Source organism: Hyperolius riggenbachi, chromosome 2, assembly GCF_040937935.1.
Source record: "Hyperolius riggenbachi isolate aHypRig1 chromosome 2, aHypRig1.pri, whole genome shotgun sequence".
Lineage (NCBI taxonomy): Eukaryota > Metazoa > Chordata > Amphibia > Anura > Hyperoliidae > Hyperolius > Hyperolius riggenbachi.
In genome coordinates, this window is record NC_090647.1 from 33,926,843 (window position 1) to 33,942,922 (window position 16,080).

General features: G+C 45.1%; 1 protein-coding gene across 1 annotated transcript in view; it reads left to right on the plus strand.

The window, feature by feature from the left end:
- LOC137544750 (uncharacterized) overlaps positions 1-16,080 on the plus strand; it is a 103,918-nt gene that overhangs the window by 56,353 nt on the left and 31,485 nt on the right. The window contains exon 5 of the mRNA XM_068265841.1: positions 14,454-14,538. Coding sequence (XP_068121942.1) covers positions 14,454-14,538 — 85 coding nt within the window. The remainder of the gene's footprint in view (positions 1-14,453; positions 14,539-16,080) is intronic.

Below are 16,080 nucleotides of genomic sequence, written 5' to 3' on the forward strand. Positions count from 1 at the left end.
TGACAAGCTGTTTGTCAGCAGCGTGGCTGTGATTTATGAGGGATTGCAGAGTGCAGGGGGACCTTAGGGGGGTTTGGGATAGCAACAGAGGCTGGGCTGTATAGGCAGATCCAGCCTCTGTATGCAGATAACATTCTTCAAACCCACCTCAGGTTCTCTTTAAACGCCCACTAGGGGTGTTCCTGCAGGCTTTCCAAAGCTGCCATTGGGCAGCTCTGTCTCTTGACGGCCACGCCCCTTGCCACTCCCCCGCCTCCCTGAATGCTACTCTGGGAGAGCAGCTCTTCCAGAGTTAAAAGTGAAAGCAGGAGGCCACCGGAGCGATGGAGATGGCGGCTACCTGATCCGCCCAGCCCCCGGATCAGGTAGCATTGATCTTTTTTTTAATTTACAGACCCACCTCGGGTTCTCTTTAATGGCACTTAAAGGAGAAAAGATAGATTCTTATGCACTTGGTCAGGGGCTTAACTAGACATCACTGGGCCCCCTTGCCCAACTTTGGATGGGTGCCCCCCACCCCCACCTCCCTCGCTTTCTGCACAAGAAAACTAAGGAACAATGTGTTTTCTCCATGCAGATAAAAACACTTAGACTTAAGGGAAACGTCAGGCAATCTATGCTACCCACAGATCTACTTACCCGTGGGCTTCCTCCAGCCCCTTGCAGCTGACAAGTCCCTCATCGCAGCTCTGCTCCCAGTACATACATACACACACAGCTTTAATTTTTTACTACATGAGAGCACATGCTATATGGAGGAACAACAATGACATGCTGAACATAAGATATAGTATTCACTGTAACTGGCAAAACATTCAGAATGTCACTGATTGATACTGTTGTTACAGGGTCTTGAACTCAGTATGAGACAACAAGCTTTCAATGAGGCAGAGACATCAATCTTACCCACTCCATTGTGACCATAAGGTCATTAGCCTGTGTGTGATAAGAATCTAGGAATCTCTCCGGAGTGATTGCTGAATAAGGGACAGTCTACAACTTTTTTTCAAAATGTGACTCCTTTGTTTGGTTGTACATGAAGTCATCAGAACTTTGCTGCAGTGTGAGACAGATGTTTTATACGAACCCTAGGGAGCAGGGACAGTCTATAAATTCCAAAGTGTGTGTGTGTATGATTCCTTATCTGTGTGGTGGACACATGCAGTCAATATAACCATGGTGCGAGAGCAGAATACGTTTTTTCTCTCCACGCCCTTAGTTGTCAGTCTCTCAAACTTTTCCCACCACAGGCCCTCTGTGGCTTCTGGGCCCCCCTGCGGAGGCATCCCTTGCAGGGTCTATTGTTACGCCCCTGCACTTGGTCCTGCAGTTTCTTCTGCATGCAAGTGTGGCCATGGACAAGCACGTCTGTACTGAGCATGTGCGAGTAAGGTCCGCACAGGTCCAGAAGAATGAAGTGCTTGTGCACAGAGGAAAAAAAATGTGCACGGGTGCCTTCTCTTTGCTGGGCCTGGTGAAATGTACTTGTGCATGCGCAGCACGGAGACAGTCGTCCACAGCCAACATATTCAACTGCAATAACACACCTTGATCCACGTTGTATTGCTAACCTGGCTGGCTGATTACTGTTAATGTAGTGGAAAAAATGTCCCCTGCCGTGCTTATTTCCTTTTAAACAAGACCAGTTTCCTTGCTGTCCTGCAGATCTGCTGTCTTTAATATTTTAGCTACAAACCCTGAACAAGCATGAAAATCATGTTTGAGACTGGATTAGCTGCATGTTTGTTTCTGGTGTGATTCAGACACTACTGCAGCCAGAGGTAAGCAGAACAGCCAGGCAACTGGTATCTTTTAAAAGAAAATAAATATGGTAGCCTCTATATCCCTCTCGCTTCAGGTTGCCTTTGATGGATGTCACCTGTCAGAGATTGGGAACTGTTCCCCTTGGGCGACATCACTGGCCCAGACATGCATCGGCTGCATAGCTTCCGACGCACTGTGTTGCTATGTGGGGAGGTGGAAGGACGATGCAGCGACGTGAACAATGTGATCGGCCGTCGCTGGGGGTGAGTTGATCCGCTGAGCGGATCACTTGTGGGTCGGAGGCCTCTGTACACACGCCTGATTATCGGCTGAAGTGGTCGTTATCAGGAGTGTGTACGGTTTGCATCAAAAGAGGCAGAGACATACACAGATTTTAGGTCTGCTTTAAAGGGAGAGAATCTTAAAAAAAAAAAAAAAAAAACATACCTTAGGTCCTGTTCACATCTGAAACCGCAGAACGCTGGCGGTTTTGCTGGAGTGATTTTTCTGCGATTTTAACACGGAAAAATCACTGGACACTGCGGCGGTTTTGGAGCGATCGTGATTAGCATGCTTTGCACGCTAATCACGGAACGCTAATCGCCGGCAAACCGCTGCATGCAGCGCATTTGCTGTTATCGCTAACCGCAAACGTGGAAGTAAGAACACTGCCAATGGCTACAATGTGTAGCGGTTTTTACAAAACCGCTAGCGGTTTGCCCTGAGCGGGAATCACGAGATTCCCGCTCAGGTGTGAATGGGCCCTAAGGAGAGGGAAGGTTCTGGGTCCTATAAAGCCTTCCCGTATCTCTCCTGGTCCCCTCGTTCCAGTGCTGGCTCCTCCGTCAGCAGTCTCCAACCGATGGGTTGGGGACTGCTCCCTTCCTATGCAGGCTTTGGAAGTCTTAGGACTCATTTACATTGAACGCGTTGAAAAATATGTAAAAGTGCATGATAAAAACCGCCAGTGCGTTGCGGAGAGATTTTTTTTAAGCATGTTTTGCTTATTGTAGCAGTTGTTAATAAAGCTTTGTTTTCATTTTTTTTTTCAAATGGGGTAAAAAACGCATGTGATTCTATGCACTTAAAAAGCGCACCCATTCACTTGCACTGATGTGCGCTTTACAGCTCAACGCACAGAAATGCATGCAACACCACGTTTTTGTAATGCAGCTCAGCGCAGCGCATAGATGTGAACCAGGCACATTTAATTACATGGGAAAATCAACACCTTGCAGAAAGCACAAGGCAGTGCGCTGTGAAAAGCGCACAGAAACGACCCTGATGTGAACGTGCATGCGCAAGTGCATTTGCAGTACAGTGCCGGCATCTTTGGGAGCACTCGGGCTCCCCAAGACTTCCGAGCAGGGCTGTGGAGTCGGAGTCAAGGAGTAATTTTGGGTACCTGGAGTCGGTGGTTTCAATAAACTGAGTCGTCGGATGATTTTTGAACCCAATCCATCGCCTTTGTAAAAATTAGACAAAGGAGTTGGAGTCTTAACTACTTTAGGACCGAGGTGATTGAAATCTACACCGTGTAGGTGGGCTCCTGGCTGGCAGGGCGTACATTTCAATCACTACCCACAGCGCGAATTCGCCATTTCTGTCGCTCCCCGCCGATCATGCTGCTCAAACCCGACGTCTCTCGCCGCAGCTCACAGGCTCTGCCTGTCTCTATGATGACAGAGTCATGTGAGCCGGTCAGGATTTCATTGGCTCCTGGCCGTGTCTATCAATGTAAGCTGCTCCCATTGGCTTACATTGATAGACATGGTCAGGAGCCAATGAAAGTGGCTCCTGACCGGCTCACAGGAACTCTGCCGTCATAGAGACAGCAGAGTCTATGTCAGGAGAATCCCGGCGTACGACGGTTATGCAGTGATTCGTCGGGATTCTGTTGGTATTGTACCAGCGGTCTCTGGTCCTTAACCTCCCTGGCGGTAAGCCCGTGCTGAGCACGGGCTATGCCGCCGGGAGGCACCGCTCGGCCGATTTGCATAATTTTTTTTTTGCTGCACTTTGCTAGCTGCGTGCAGTGCCCGATCGCCGCCGATCCGCCGCTATACGCGCCGCCGCGCTACATGAAAAAATTTATTTATTTTTTTAAAAACAACGTATTTGCTGCCCCCTGGCGGATTTTGACAAACCGCCAGGAGGGTTAAGGGGACAGAGACCGCTGAAATGTAAGTGGTTAAGCAATTAGCAAGGAGTCGGGATGATTTTTTTATACCCACTCCACAGCCCTGCTTCCGAAGCCTCCCGCGGCAGGACATTTGAACAGTGAATTTGGCAGGGGAACAAGGGGGCCAGGAAGGCTCTATAGGACCCAAAGCCTTCCCTCCCCTTAGGTATCTTTTTAAGCCGCATCTACACGAGTAGATGCGGCGGCGATCTGGCGGCTCGATTAGCCGCCGGATCGCCTCTTCCGCGTCTCCGCACGTGCCCGCCGCGTCCCCGCTCCGGATTCAATTCCCCGCTCGTCACCGCCGGCGCCGCTTATCTCCCGCTCGATTCCCTGCCATTGTCCCCTCGCGGGGAGCGAGCAGGGAATCGGCGGAAGCAAGATCCGTCCTGTCGGATCTTATCAATCGAGCCACATCAGCGGCTCGATTGATAATCCACATCGCGGCTGCATCTACGCGTGTAGATGCGGCTTTAGATTCACTTCAGACTCGACAAAGACAATGGCCTTAATTCACTAAGCTTATCTCCCGTCTTTAATAACTCTTCTGAGCGGTTTCTACAGTTATCACCATAGTGATAACTGTAGAAACAGCTCAGAAGAGTTATTAAAGACAGGAGATAAGCTTAGTGAATTGAGGCCATTGACCTTCTGTAATCAAAGGGAAAATCCTCCCTAGCGGTATGGACAGATATATCCTTCCATAAAAACATGCTGTGAACAGTATAAACATGCATACACATCAATACTCTCCTGCACTGTATACTAGACCCTTGCTTGACACATTTTGGAAAGTTACAGGAAAAAAAAAAGTTTAAAAAAAAAATGTTATCACTTTTTGCACAGAAATCCTGGGAAAATTGAACGCCAGGGAGGTTAAAGGAGGCACCTAGCTAGAGATCCTGAAACTGTATTCCTCCCTAGAGATGGTCTGAGAGATGCTACCAATTGTCGCTTGCATTAAAATGTAATCCAAATGGGAAATTTGCTTTCTGTTGATGTTGACTTGTCCAACTCCAGGATGCATACAATTTGTAAACCAGATTACTAGCCTTTCTCCTGACAAGCGGCTGTGTGACCGAACCCCCTTGTATCCATCCAGGAATGAAATATTATGCTTTCAATGCACTCATGCTTTAAGTGACAACTACGGTATTTATTTGTCATTATAAAGGCAAAATGAACAATTAGAATTTAAAAATAGATTTTTATTTTTTTGTTTTTACACATTTTGGAAATCCTGCATTTCAGCAGACGCTGAGCCACATGCGAATACTACCGATCAAAACTGGAAGACCATCCAATTTGGATTCTTATCCACACTTCCAAAATATATACTGTATATAAAAGTTTCATCCATCTGCAGTGCTGACAGGAAGTAAACAAGTCACTTTCATTATAAACTTCCTGTTCGACGATTACGGTGTTCCTTATTCTGTTTTGGCCAGGTATCTCATAGGAATAAAACCTCTGCTGTGCCTTTTACCAAGTCAGTTGCATAGTGAGTTTTTGCACTTTCAAAATCTGACTTTATCTGGATGTTTTTGTCCAATCATTCGGCTGCTTAACCTTCCTGGCGGTAACCCCGAACGTAGCCCTCGGCTCGCTACATGATATAAAAAAATAAAAAAACCGGCTGCGCTGCCCCCTGGCGGTTTTTAATATACTGCCAGGAGGGTTAAGAGAAGCGTTCCATACCTATCTGGCAGTAGCCTCGACCTACACTCGGGGTAGCCACCGCAGAGGATTACATGGCCCCGGGAGGAATTTTTTGAATAAAACTTGTTGTAAATCTTATAGCTAGCGCTAGGCTAGCTACCTGTGTCCCCAAATCCCTCCGCTCTGCTCGCTGTCGTTATACGTACCACCTCCAGATCCCGCGATAGCGCAGGCTCTCCAACCACCTCCAGGCTTCGCTGTGGGGAGGACTGGGCATGACGTCGATGACATCATATCCAATCATTGCCATAGTGACAACTGAAGCTGATTGGGGAGGCTGCGGCTCTCGCGGGATCGTGGCTGGATAAATATAAGCGCCGGCGATTGGGGGGATCAGAGAGGTGCAGGGGCACTTGGGGGACACAGGTAGCTAGCCTAATGCTAGCTACAAGGTTTACAATAAGTTTTGTTCAAAAAATTACTCCCGCAAACGCAACCACCGAAACTGCGTACCGCCAGGAGGGTTAAGCCCCCATCAGGCCGTCGCCTCGGGTGGCTCCTGTTACCTGCAATAGTGCCCGAAAGCTGAGCCGAGTCACACTTTGTTACCCAGCCCAGCACACTCCTGTCGCGCTCCCATCCCTGGGAGTGTTCTACGCAGTAGCACTGCAGAAGTGCAGGACGCTCCCAGGCACAGGAGTGCGCCTGGCATGCGCAATGAAACACAACTCGCCCAGGCTTTCAGGCTGAATTGCAAGTGACAGGAGCCAGCAAGGGACGAGCAGCCTCATGGGGGCTTAAGGAAGCCCCAGGTAAGTATGGAACCTGAGCTGCTTCTCGTCTCAGGTAAACTGTAAAGTTCCTGAAGTTTAGTGCAGAACTTCTGATGTTGTCTTCCTCTTTAGTAATGCACTTTGTCCTCCAGACTGACTATTTCTATTTGAAAAATGTTCCACTTTGTCAACAGGAAAAGAGAATCCAAATGTTAGCATCTTCACAGTGTTCTTATTGAGGATGGAGTTATTTGTGCTTCATAGTTGGTAGATGGTGCCAATGATCTCCTCTTATGTCCTATGCCTTACTAAGGGCTGGTTCAGATGGACGCTTGCAGAGCGTTTACAGCCAGCGTTCGGGGCTTGGTGTTAAACGTTCCCATTCAAGTGAATGGGAGCGTTTGTACCAAGCTTTCAAGCGCGTTTGCACGAACACAGCGTTCGGGTCCCGATTTTCCCTGGTGTTCAAGGAGCCCCTGGAAGCTACATGTAGCTTCCAGGGGCGGTTAACCGTGACGGATAATGTCCCTCTATGGGAAGAAAAACCGCGACCGCATTCGAACGCAACACGAACGCTGCTGAAAACCCGCAAACCGCGACGCCTCCAAACGTCCGTCTGAACCAGCCCTAAAGGTGCATACACACATTTTTAATCAGCCAATTTTATTGCCTCCATGTAGTAGGACAGCGTACCTAAATCTGTCCATAGTATGCAAAATCTATTGGCCTTAGTACATAGTTTAGTTGAGAGAAAAACAAACAAAAAAAAATGTATCTATCAAGTTTAACCTCCCTGGCAGTCTGGATGAGCCTGAATCATCCAGGAAAAATAGTTGAAAATGGTATGTTGTTTTTTTTCCGCATGCTCCGGAGACCTGCCTGCGAAAATTCGTACATTAATTTTAATGCAAAAAAAAACAAACAAACTAAGTTTTCTGCCAAAAAGCTGAAGAGTGGGGAATTGTGGCCTGGCAGAAAAGGAAAATAGTAAAATGTATTTTGTCATGATTTTGTGTTTTATTATACTTAAAACGTATACTAGATCAATGCTTAACACATTTTGGTAAGTTACTGGCAAAAATTTCATAAAAGTTAATTAAACCACATTTTGCACGGAAATCCAGAAGAAATTGAATGCCAAGGGAAGTTAGCCAGAACACAAAAACACATTGTCCTGAGCCCACAACACATCCTGGTGGATTCAGGGTGAAAGAGAAAGACTTTTACAGGCTTGGGACCATTAAAAGGGAAAACTTCTTCCTGATCCCAGAAGGCAGTCAGATAAATCCCTGGATCAACCCTTCCGGGAATTACCTAATAATTATAGCCATGGATTCCCTTCAATGCAAGGAAAGCATCCAAACCCTCTTTAAATGCAGATATAGAGTTTGCCATAACTACTTTCTGAGGTAAGATAGTGCAGATTTTAACCACTCTCACTGTGAAGGACCCCTTTCTAAATAGATGGCAAATACTTTTTTTCCTTCATTATTATTATCCTGTATTATAAAACCCGTCTCTGCATCCCCTTCTGTCCCTGTGTCTGTGCTTTTGCGCTACCTGCATATGTGTAGCACGCAGGCAGCCGTTGGGACAGGAAGAGGATGGGCCGGGGGGGTAGCGTGTGCGCACTGCATGTGTGTGCAGGCCATGCGCGCACATACGTGCGGCAGTCACAGAAGAGGGGGGGGGGGGTTGTGATTGAGGCCTGGAGCCCATTATGTAAACGTGGCTTAGGTCTGCTAGTTGATTTATAAAGCGCCAACATATTCTGTGACACAGTACAAAGTGGGAAAAGAAACAAGGGGTACATAATGATACAGACAATGATATACATGAAATATGGACACTGGTACAAAATACACAACTGGTGATTACAATGGCAGATGTAACATGATGAATAAAATGTATAACAGAGTGCAAGCTATGAAATGAACAACAAAATCCAAGACAGAAAAGGGTGAGAGAGCCCTGCCCTTGCGAGCTTACAATCTAAAGCTCAGATCATGTCCCCATGTCTGTCGTACAACCCTAGGGACAAAAAGCTCATCTGCCAAGCTTTTGTATTGCCCTCTGATGTATTTATACAAATCAGGTCACCTCTCAGTTGACTTTATCCCAACCTAAACAAGCCAAGTTTGTCCAACCTTTCTAGGCAAGTGAGCTCTTCCACCCTCTCTGATGAATTTAGTTGCCCGTCTTTGTACCAGTTCTAGAAGATCCTTTCGATAGTGTGGTGTCAAAAACTGTATTCCATACTCCAGATATGGCCTCACAAGTGATTTCTACAGAGGGAGTAGTGTGCTAGCGTCTCAAGATTTTATTTCCCATGTTATGCATACAAAATTTTTATTTACTTTAGCTGCTGCTTGAAGACTTTTTATTTTTACTTATCAATTAATAATTCCAAGTCTTATGTTCCTAGCTCTATGCCATTTTATATACTGCTATACCATTGGTACGTTCAAGGTGCACACTGTATATATTTATCAACATTAAAGAGAATCTGTATTGTTAAAATCGCACAAAAGTAAACATGCCAGTGCGTTAGGGGACATCTCCTATTACCCTCTGTCACAATTTCGCCGCTCCTCGCCGCATTAAAAGTGGTTAAAAACAGTTTTAAAAAGTTTGTTTGTAAACAAACAAAATGGCCACCAAAACAGGAAGTAGGTTGATGTACAGTATGTCCACACATAGAAAATACATCCATACACAAGCAGGCTGTATACAGCTTTCCTTTTGAATCTCAAGAGATCATTTGTGTGTTTCTTCCCCCTGCATCTCTCATGCACTGAAGTTTCATGCTGCTCTTTTCTTCCTGCAAACAGCTTTGCCCTTGTCTGAATTTTCTCAGTATGTGAAAGCCCAGCCAGCTCAGAGGATGATTTATCCAGCTTGTAAAAGATAAGAGAGAAGCTGCTCTAATGTAAATAATACACAGGCAGTGTGCAGAGAGGGGCCTGCAAGGGGGAGTTCATAGCAGAACCACAACACTGAAGAACTTGGCAGCCTTCCAGACACAGGCCGACAAGTCTGACAGGGGAAAGATACATTGATTTATTACAGAGACTGTCATAGTAGAAAGTGCTGCAGTTAGCCAGAACACATTAGAATAGCTTTTGGAACTTGTAGGATGATAAAAAAACAGGATGCAATTTTTGTTACGAAGTCTCTTTAAATTTCATCTGCCATGTGCCAGCCCATGTTGTGAAGATCCTGTAGTAATATCACTATCCTGTTTAGTGTTGATAATTCTGCATAATTTTGTATCTGCAAGGATGGCAACATTACACTGTATTCTCTATGCTAAATTATGAATACATAATTTGAAAAGAATTTAACCAAGTAATGACCCCTGGCGGACTCCACTAACAGAATCTCATTTTGAGTATGCTCTTTCTTCACCAATCTTTGCCTTCTGTCCCTTAAAGTGAACCTCTGGACTAAAAATCTTCTCAGCAGAACTGACAAGGCTTGGTGTTTAACAGTTTCAGAGCATCAAAACTTTGTTTTTCTTACCCAAGCATCATTTTAGCTAAGCTCTGCCCCATCAAACAAAATTTGCCCGTGCATTTTTTCCCTGATGCTGTGCAAAGCATGATGGGATTTCCTATGTTGTTATTCACATTGCCTAGCAACTGGGAGGGGTGATCAGCACACAGGACAGTTGGAACTGTGTCTCATGCTCCCTGTCACCTGCTTTCAACCAAAAAGATGGCTCATGCCCTCATGAAATCAAACATTTGCCTGTTCATTTAAAACAGGGTGGGTAAGAGATTACCTATCTATTTTAATTAACATAACTAATGTAACTTAATGACAGTATGTTTGTTTGTTTAGGTTGGAGTTCCTCTTTAACCAGGTCTCTATCTACACATTTTCTCCTAGTCCCTGTGTCCTCAGCTTCTGCACCAGGCTATTGTGGGGAACAGTGCCAAAAGCCTTTGCAAGGTTCAAGTACACTACAGCTATAGCTTTCCAAAAATCTCATTTTCATTCACCACTTCATGCTGATACTACATAGATGTGGTAAAATTGGATGTTTGTATGCACCCATAATGGTTCCTGTGAATTTATCCTTGGTTGGAGATCAGTACCAGCAGAGCAGGTGTCATTCCTAATCTTCAAAAACTATAATTCTTTATATAAAATTTTATCTATCAGGAACGGTGCGCACTAGGCAACACACGCAGCCTTGAAGACTAGGACCATTTCGCTTTCTTTCCATAAAACAAACAATTTTCACAAGGACATCTTCCTATCCAAGGTAACATCTCCCTGGTCTTCTGATGCTATACCAAATGAGTCTTCTTCTTGAGCTGCTGATCAACAATGGGTCATAAAGGCTTTGCTAATGAAATAATGATTCCGTAGCGAGAAGATGGCACACTGCTTTGATTTTCAAAAAACTCAAAACTGGTTAAATCAAGCAATGCAGACAGAAGTACGTTTCCAGCACCAACTATGCTCTCCTATGGCCGACTTTCCCAAAGCTTTATGCTGTAACTCCTCCAGCAGATCCCAGATACAACCCCCAAGGATTCTGCTGTCTCTTTATGAACTCTATTATACGCTCCAAGTAGTGTTTTATCATTGTTGTAGGTCGATCCAGGCACAAACCACACATTTTTCTTTGGCATATTCCTTGAGTGGCAAAGGCACAAGTATCCTCTTCAGTCTAACACCTGGAAAATGTGTTGATTAGCTGGATTGAGTCAGACAAATTAATGTTGCTTGTCTTTTTTCCTCCTTTGGTGTATTTTGGGAAGAACATCACCTGCTGAAATATCATTACCTTACTGGTTTCTTAGTTTAAATAGTTTCTTTCTTCATTTGAGGGGCAACTTATTTTGTTAATCTAGTACTTTTTCTCTTTATTTGAAATTGCCCTCATCAATGTTCCACGTAGTACAATCAACATGGAAGTTGCAAAGTTCATTATTTAGTTTCAACAAAGTGGGGGTACCCAGCCACACACTCCTTCCTGTAGTGAGGTACAATCCATCAATCCACCAGAGCAACAGGCGGAATCACATCTATACAGTCCACAAAGATCAGCACACTCAATTTCAATAATGGAAACCCTCTTGCTTTTTATTGCAAAAGATATACTGCAGCAGATAGGATTCATCAACCCCCAAAGTCCATCGAATGCCTGTCTTCAAGTTGATAAATGTGCACATTTATAGCACCACGGGGGAAAAAGACACCCTAGTATGATAAAAGCATCTAAAAACAGCTTAAAAACTATAAGTATTGTGAGGTAGCTTACCTCAATGACAAAATCTCTGTAAGCAATACAAAAGATTTTTATTTAGCACAGGCAACACGTTTTACGGGTCTTAGCCCGCTTCCTCAGGCCAATAGCAGTACCAAATGATAAAAATCAGTAAAGCTTAGGGAGCCTCGCTATGCTATACTGATTTTTATCATTTAGGATGGCTATTGGCCTGAGGAAGCGGGCTCAGACCCGCAAAACGCGTTGCCTGAGCTAAATAAAAATCTTTTGTATTACTTACAGAGATTTTGTCATTGAGGTAAGCTACCTCACAATACTTATCATTTTTAAGCTGTTTTTAGACGCTTTTATCATACCACAGCGCCTCTTTTTCCCCCGTTGTGCTAAGTGTACCCCCGTACATACCCTGTCCGAGGGGTGGTGACAGACCACTGGTGGATTATCGTGAGACGCTCACAGATGCGGAAGTGTTCCTGAGGATCGCCGCCCGTGCCTCCGCCACTCTTCCTCCCCCCTTGCACACAAGGAATCGCCAAGGATGCTCCCCGCTCCTTGCTCCTGAACACTTTGGGACCAAAACATCAAATTGACCAGATTACTGGAGAAAGAACTCCTGCTACGGCGAATCCACGCCATTCACAACCATCTGCACAGGTCACGTGAGTGCCACAATATGAGTATACCTGCGCTATGGGGGTTGAGGTTAGACACCTAAGGTGTCTGTAATGAGGGCGTAAGCGGACTGTGCAGAGGCGTGTATGTATGCTGATACACACGGGCTGGTGCAATTCACTACCTTGGATCAAGTTCCGTTCTGTTGGGATGCAGCTGTTTTCCTGGGCCTGAAGAAATTGCATGCATGCGTATATTGACTAGATAGGAGTGCACTCCAAGTTATACGCTTCACCCCAGATGTCAGTTGGCTCCTTAGTGTTTTTATTGGGAGGGTATATGTTTGTTTGTCGGTTGTTTGTTTGTGGAATTTTGCCATATATTTATGAATAAATTTATACATCTTTCACCAGCTCTGGGCTCCCCATACTATCTTTGTTTGGTTGTATGTGGTTTCTTATGGGTGAGACGAGCCTAATAGGGTGATATCCCGTACCCCCTTCCTACTTTAATGGCACTGGTGGATTATGCCACAGTGGACCTCTATCCCCCTTTTCTTCCAAGAGAGCGACCATCTCCAGGTTATGGCTAGGACCACCCCGAGTGGAGTCGGGTTTGTTGTCTCCACCTGCTTCCTGTGGTTGCTTGCCCCCCCCCCCACCCTCCTTTGTGAGTAGTACTCCTAATTACTTAATTTCATTGTGATGATTGACGTATTGCACTACTGGGCTCCCGTACTTTTGTCTCCTGTGCCTTTTTCTACAGGGTGCTGAGCCACCCCTACCACAGTTCCTGCACAGTTATAGGCTTGAAGACGGGCAGGATGCCTAAACCAGCTCTAGGCTAATGTCTGTCGCCATGCTTTGAGACACATACACTTTTGGAGTTGTGTACTATAGACTCTAACCTAACTCTTATGGCTATTTGGACTAGGTGGGCATCTGATGGACTTTGGGGGTCGATGACTCCTATCTGCAGCAAGAGGATTTGCATAATTGAAATTGAGTGTGCTGATCTTTGTGGGCTATATAGTTTCCATTTTTCAAAGACATTATCTTCCCAAGTTTGAACGGGCATTGCAAAAGCAGAAGCCTTCTCACTGGTGGACCTCACCCAAATGCCAAGTATTTTCCTTGTAGGAACTATCTTGGTTTATCTGAACCCCCACAAGCTCAATTCTCGTCTCAAAAAGAGGCTAGTCCGTTTTTGGCCATTGCATCTTCTGGTTTTGGACCAGCTACCTGTGACTCTGAATGTCTTATGACTTCTTTTATTACAATTTTCTACTTTTATTTGAGACCCCATCTTTTCCAAACCCTGGATGTAAAGTATTCCTAGAGACCGCACTAACATTGAGTCCATTTCTTTTTCCATTGACTATTTTTGATCCTCCGACAGGTGAAGTTTTTGAAATATCATGGACATTGAAAATTTCCCAGCAGTTAGCCAACCACAAGGCTCAACTGATGTATGTAAGCAAGAGCCGAGTTGACAGCTCTTGCTTACAGATAAACGTCATGTGACACTTAAGGTGGCCATACATCACTATTTTGACAGGCAATCGACCAAGAAACAGATCTCTCTGTAATTGAATCTGATCAGAGAGAGATCCATTGACCGCTGGCCAATTCCATGAAATGTACATGTACCCCACCCTCTGCAACATCATGCACACGACCCCCGTGCAATACGCAGGCAACCACGTGGGGCACAAATAATAAAGAAGAGCGTGGAGACAGGTAAAGGATTAATGCATGGGGGGGAGGGTACATGTATATTTAGGGCGATGCAGCCGGGGATTTCCGTCATGTTAGTCGTGCATTGCATGCTGCTACCGCTGCGCAATTGTTCAAGCATGTTGGCCCAATTTTTTTCGGCATCTCCAGTCAATACAAGACACCAATTTAGACCCGGATTTGGTCGAATTGTCGATCAGGCAACCAATTCATCAGATTCGATAATGATTGAATCTGATGATTGATTGGCTGCCAAGTCTACAGATGTATGTCCACCTTTATAGGGTCATCTGAGGAATGAGACAGACTATTGTCTATGAACTCGTCTGTAAATCCAATGCATCTCCCGTGCCTTAGCAAAATCCACTGATTTGTACGGGCTTCATATCTTCTGTAAGGACCTTTGTTAACCCTTTCAACGCAGAGACGTCTTGTCTAAAGTGAGCTGAGCACGTTATGAACAAGTCCGAGTGTTTGTCTTGAAGGATCTCCAAAGACAAGCTTCAGGCTTTCCTGTTCCATGTTGGCAAGGCGGAGCCACTGTTAGACGAGTATTATGCTATGGAAAAGGTGAAGAACCTTATGAGGGAACAGACTTTTTCCTGTTAAACGGGAGCAATTCTTCACTATGCACTTTTGTAAGCCTGAAATATAGAAAAACAATACATAACCTTAAAAGTAAAAAAGGTATATAACAAAATAAAAATAAAAAGTATTTTAATGTTTGAAGCGTGACAAGAGTCTCTCGCAACATATTTCAAGAAGGCAGCCAATAACCTATATTGTACTGCTTTTTTTTTTTTTTTTTTTTTTTTTTTTTTTAAATCAATTATGTCATGATTACCATTTAGGAGAAGGAGGAGGCAACACTGTGTGATTGCATGTGCAGTTAAGAGGCAAGCCCTGCATCTGCTTCAGCCTGGGAATGGGGCGGGCCTCAGGATGGTAAAATCAAGAGAAAAAAAAAACTAGAGCGTTAGCAGCTAACCACATATGCTTCACTTTTATTGGTCTGTTGTACTGGCTGGGGCACAATGGTGGTTGGAGGCAAGGGTATGGAACCCTGCTACACTAGTGGTTTGCTCTCTTTACTTGATCGCCCATTTGTTTTATAAATGTCCTAATTTTTCAAAATGCTCTTATAGTCTTCATGTCGTTTCATACCAAATTTTCTAGTCAAGGTTTTGTCATTGATTTTAACCTGCTTGACTCCTTAAAGGACAACTGAAGTGAGAGGGATATGGAGTCTGCCATATTTATTTCCTTTTAAAGAGAATCTGTAACGTCAAAACGTCCCCTGGGGGGTACTCACCTTGGGAGGGGGAAGCCTCAGGATCCTAATGAGGCTTCCCACGCCGTCCTCCGTCCCTCAGGGGTCTCGCTGCAGCCCTCCGTACAGCGGCGACGTAAATATTTACCTTCCCGCTCCTGCGCAGGCGCTCTGGTGGCTGTCGGCTCCGAAGTAGGCGGAAACACCCGATCGCCGTCGGGTCTGCTCTACTGCGCAGGTGCAAGTTTCCGGCACCTGCGCAGTAGAGCGGACCCGACTGAGATCGGGTATTTCCGTCTACTTCGGAGCCGAAAGCAGCCACAGCGCCCCCGCTGGAGCCAGCAAAGGTAAATGTTGAATTTACAGTCGGGTCTGTCGCCGGCTGTTCGGAGGGCTGCAGCGAGACCCCCGTGGGACAGATGGCATGGGAAGCCTCATTAGGATCCGGAGGCTTCACCCACCCGAGGTGAGTACCCCCCAGGGGATGTTTTTGATGTTACAGTGTCTCTTTAAGCAATACCAGTTGCCTGGCTGTCCTGCTGATCCTCTGTCTCTAATACTATTAGCCATAGCCCCTGAACAAGCATGCAGCAGATCAGGTAGTTCTGACATTATTGTCAGATCTGACAAGACTAGCTGCATACTTGTTACTGGTGCTATGCAGACACTAGGAGATAAATATGGCAGCCTCCATATCCCTCTTATTACAGTTGTCCTTTAATGATTATTGAATCACTGAACTAACTTTTATCCGTATTGTCCAAATTCAAATGATATCTTTTTTGTATTGATAAACTTATGATAAAATGGCAGCCTTATATAGCTGACCTGACTGAGGAGGA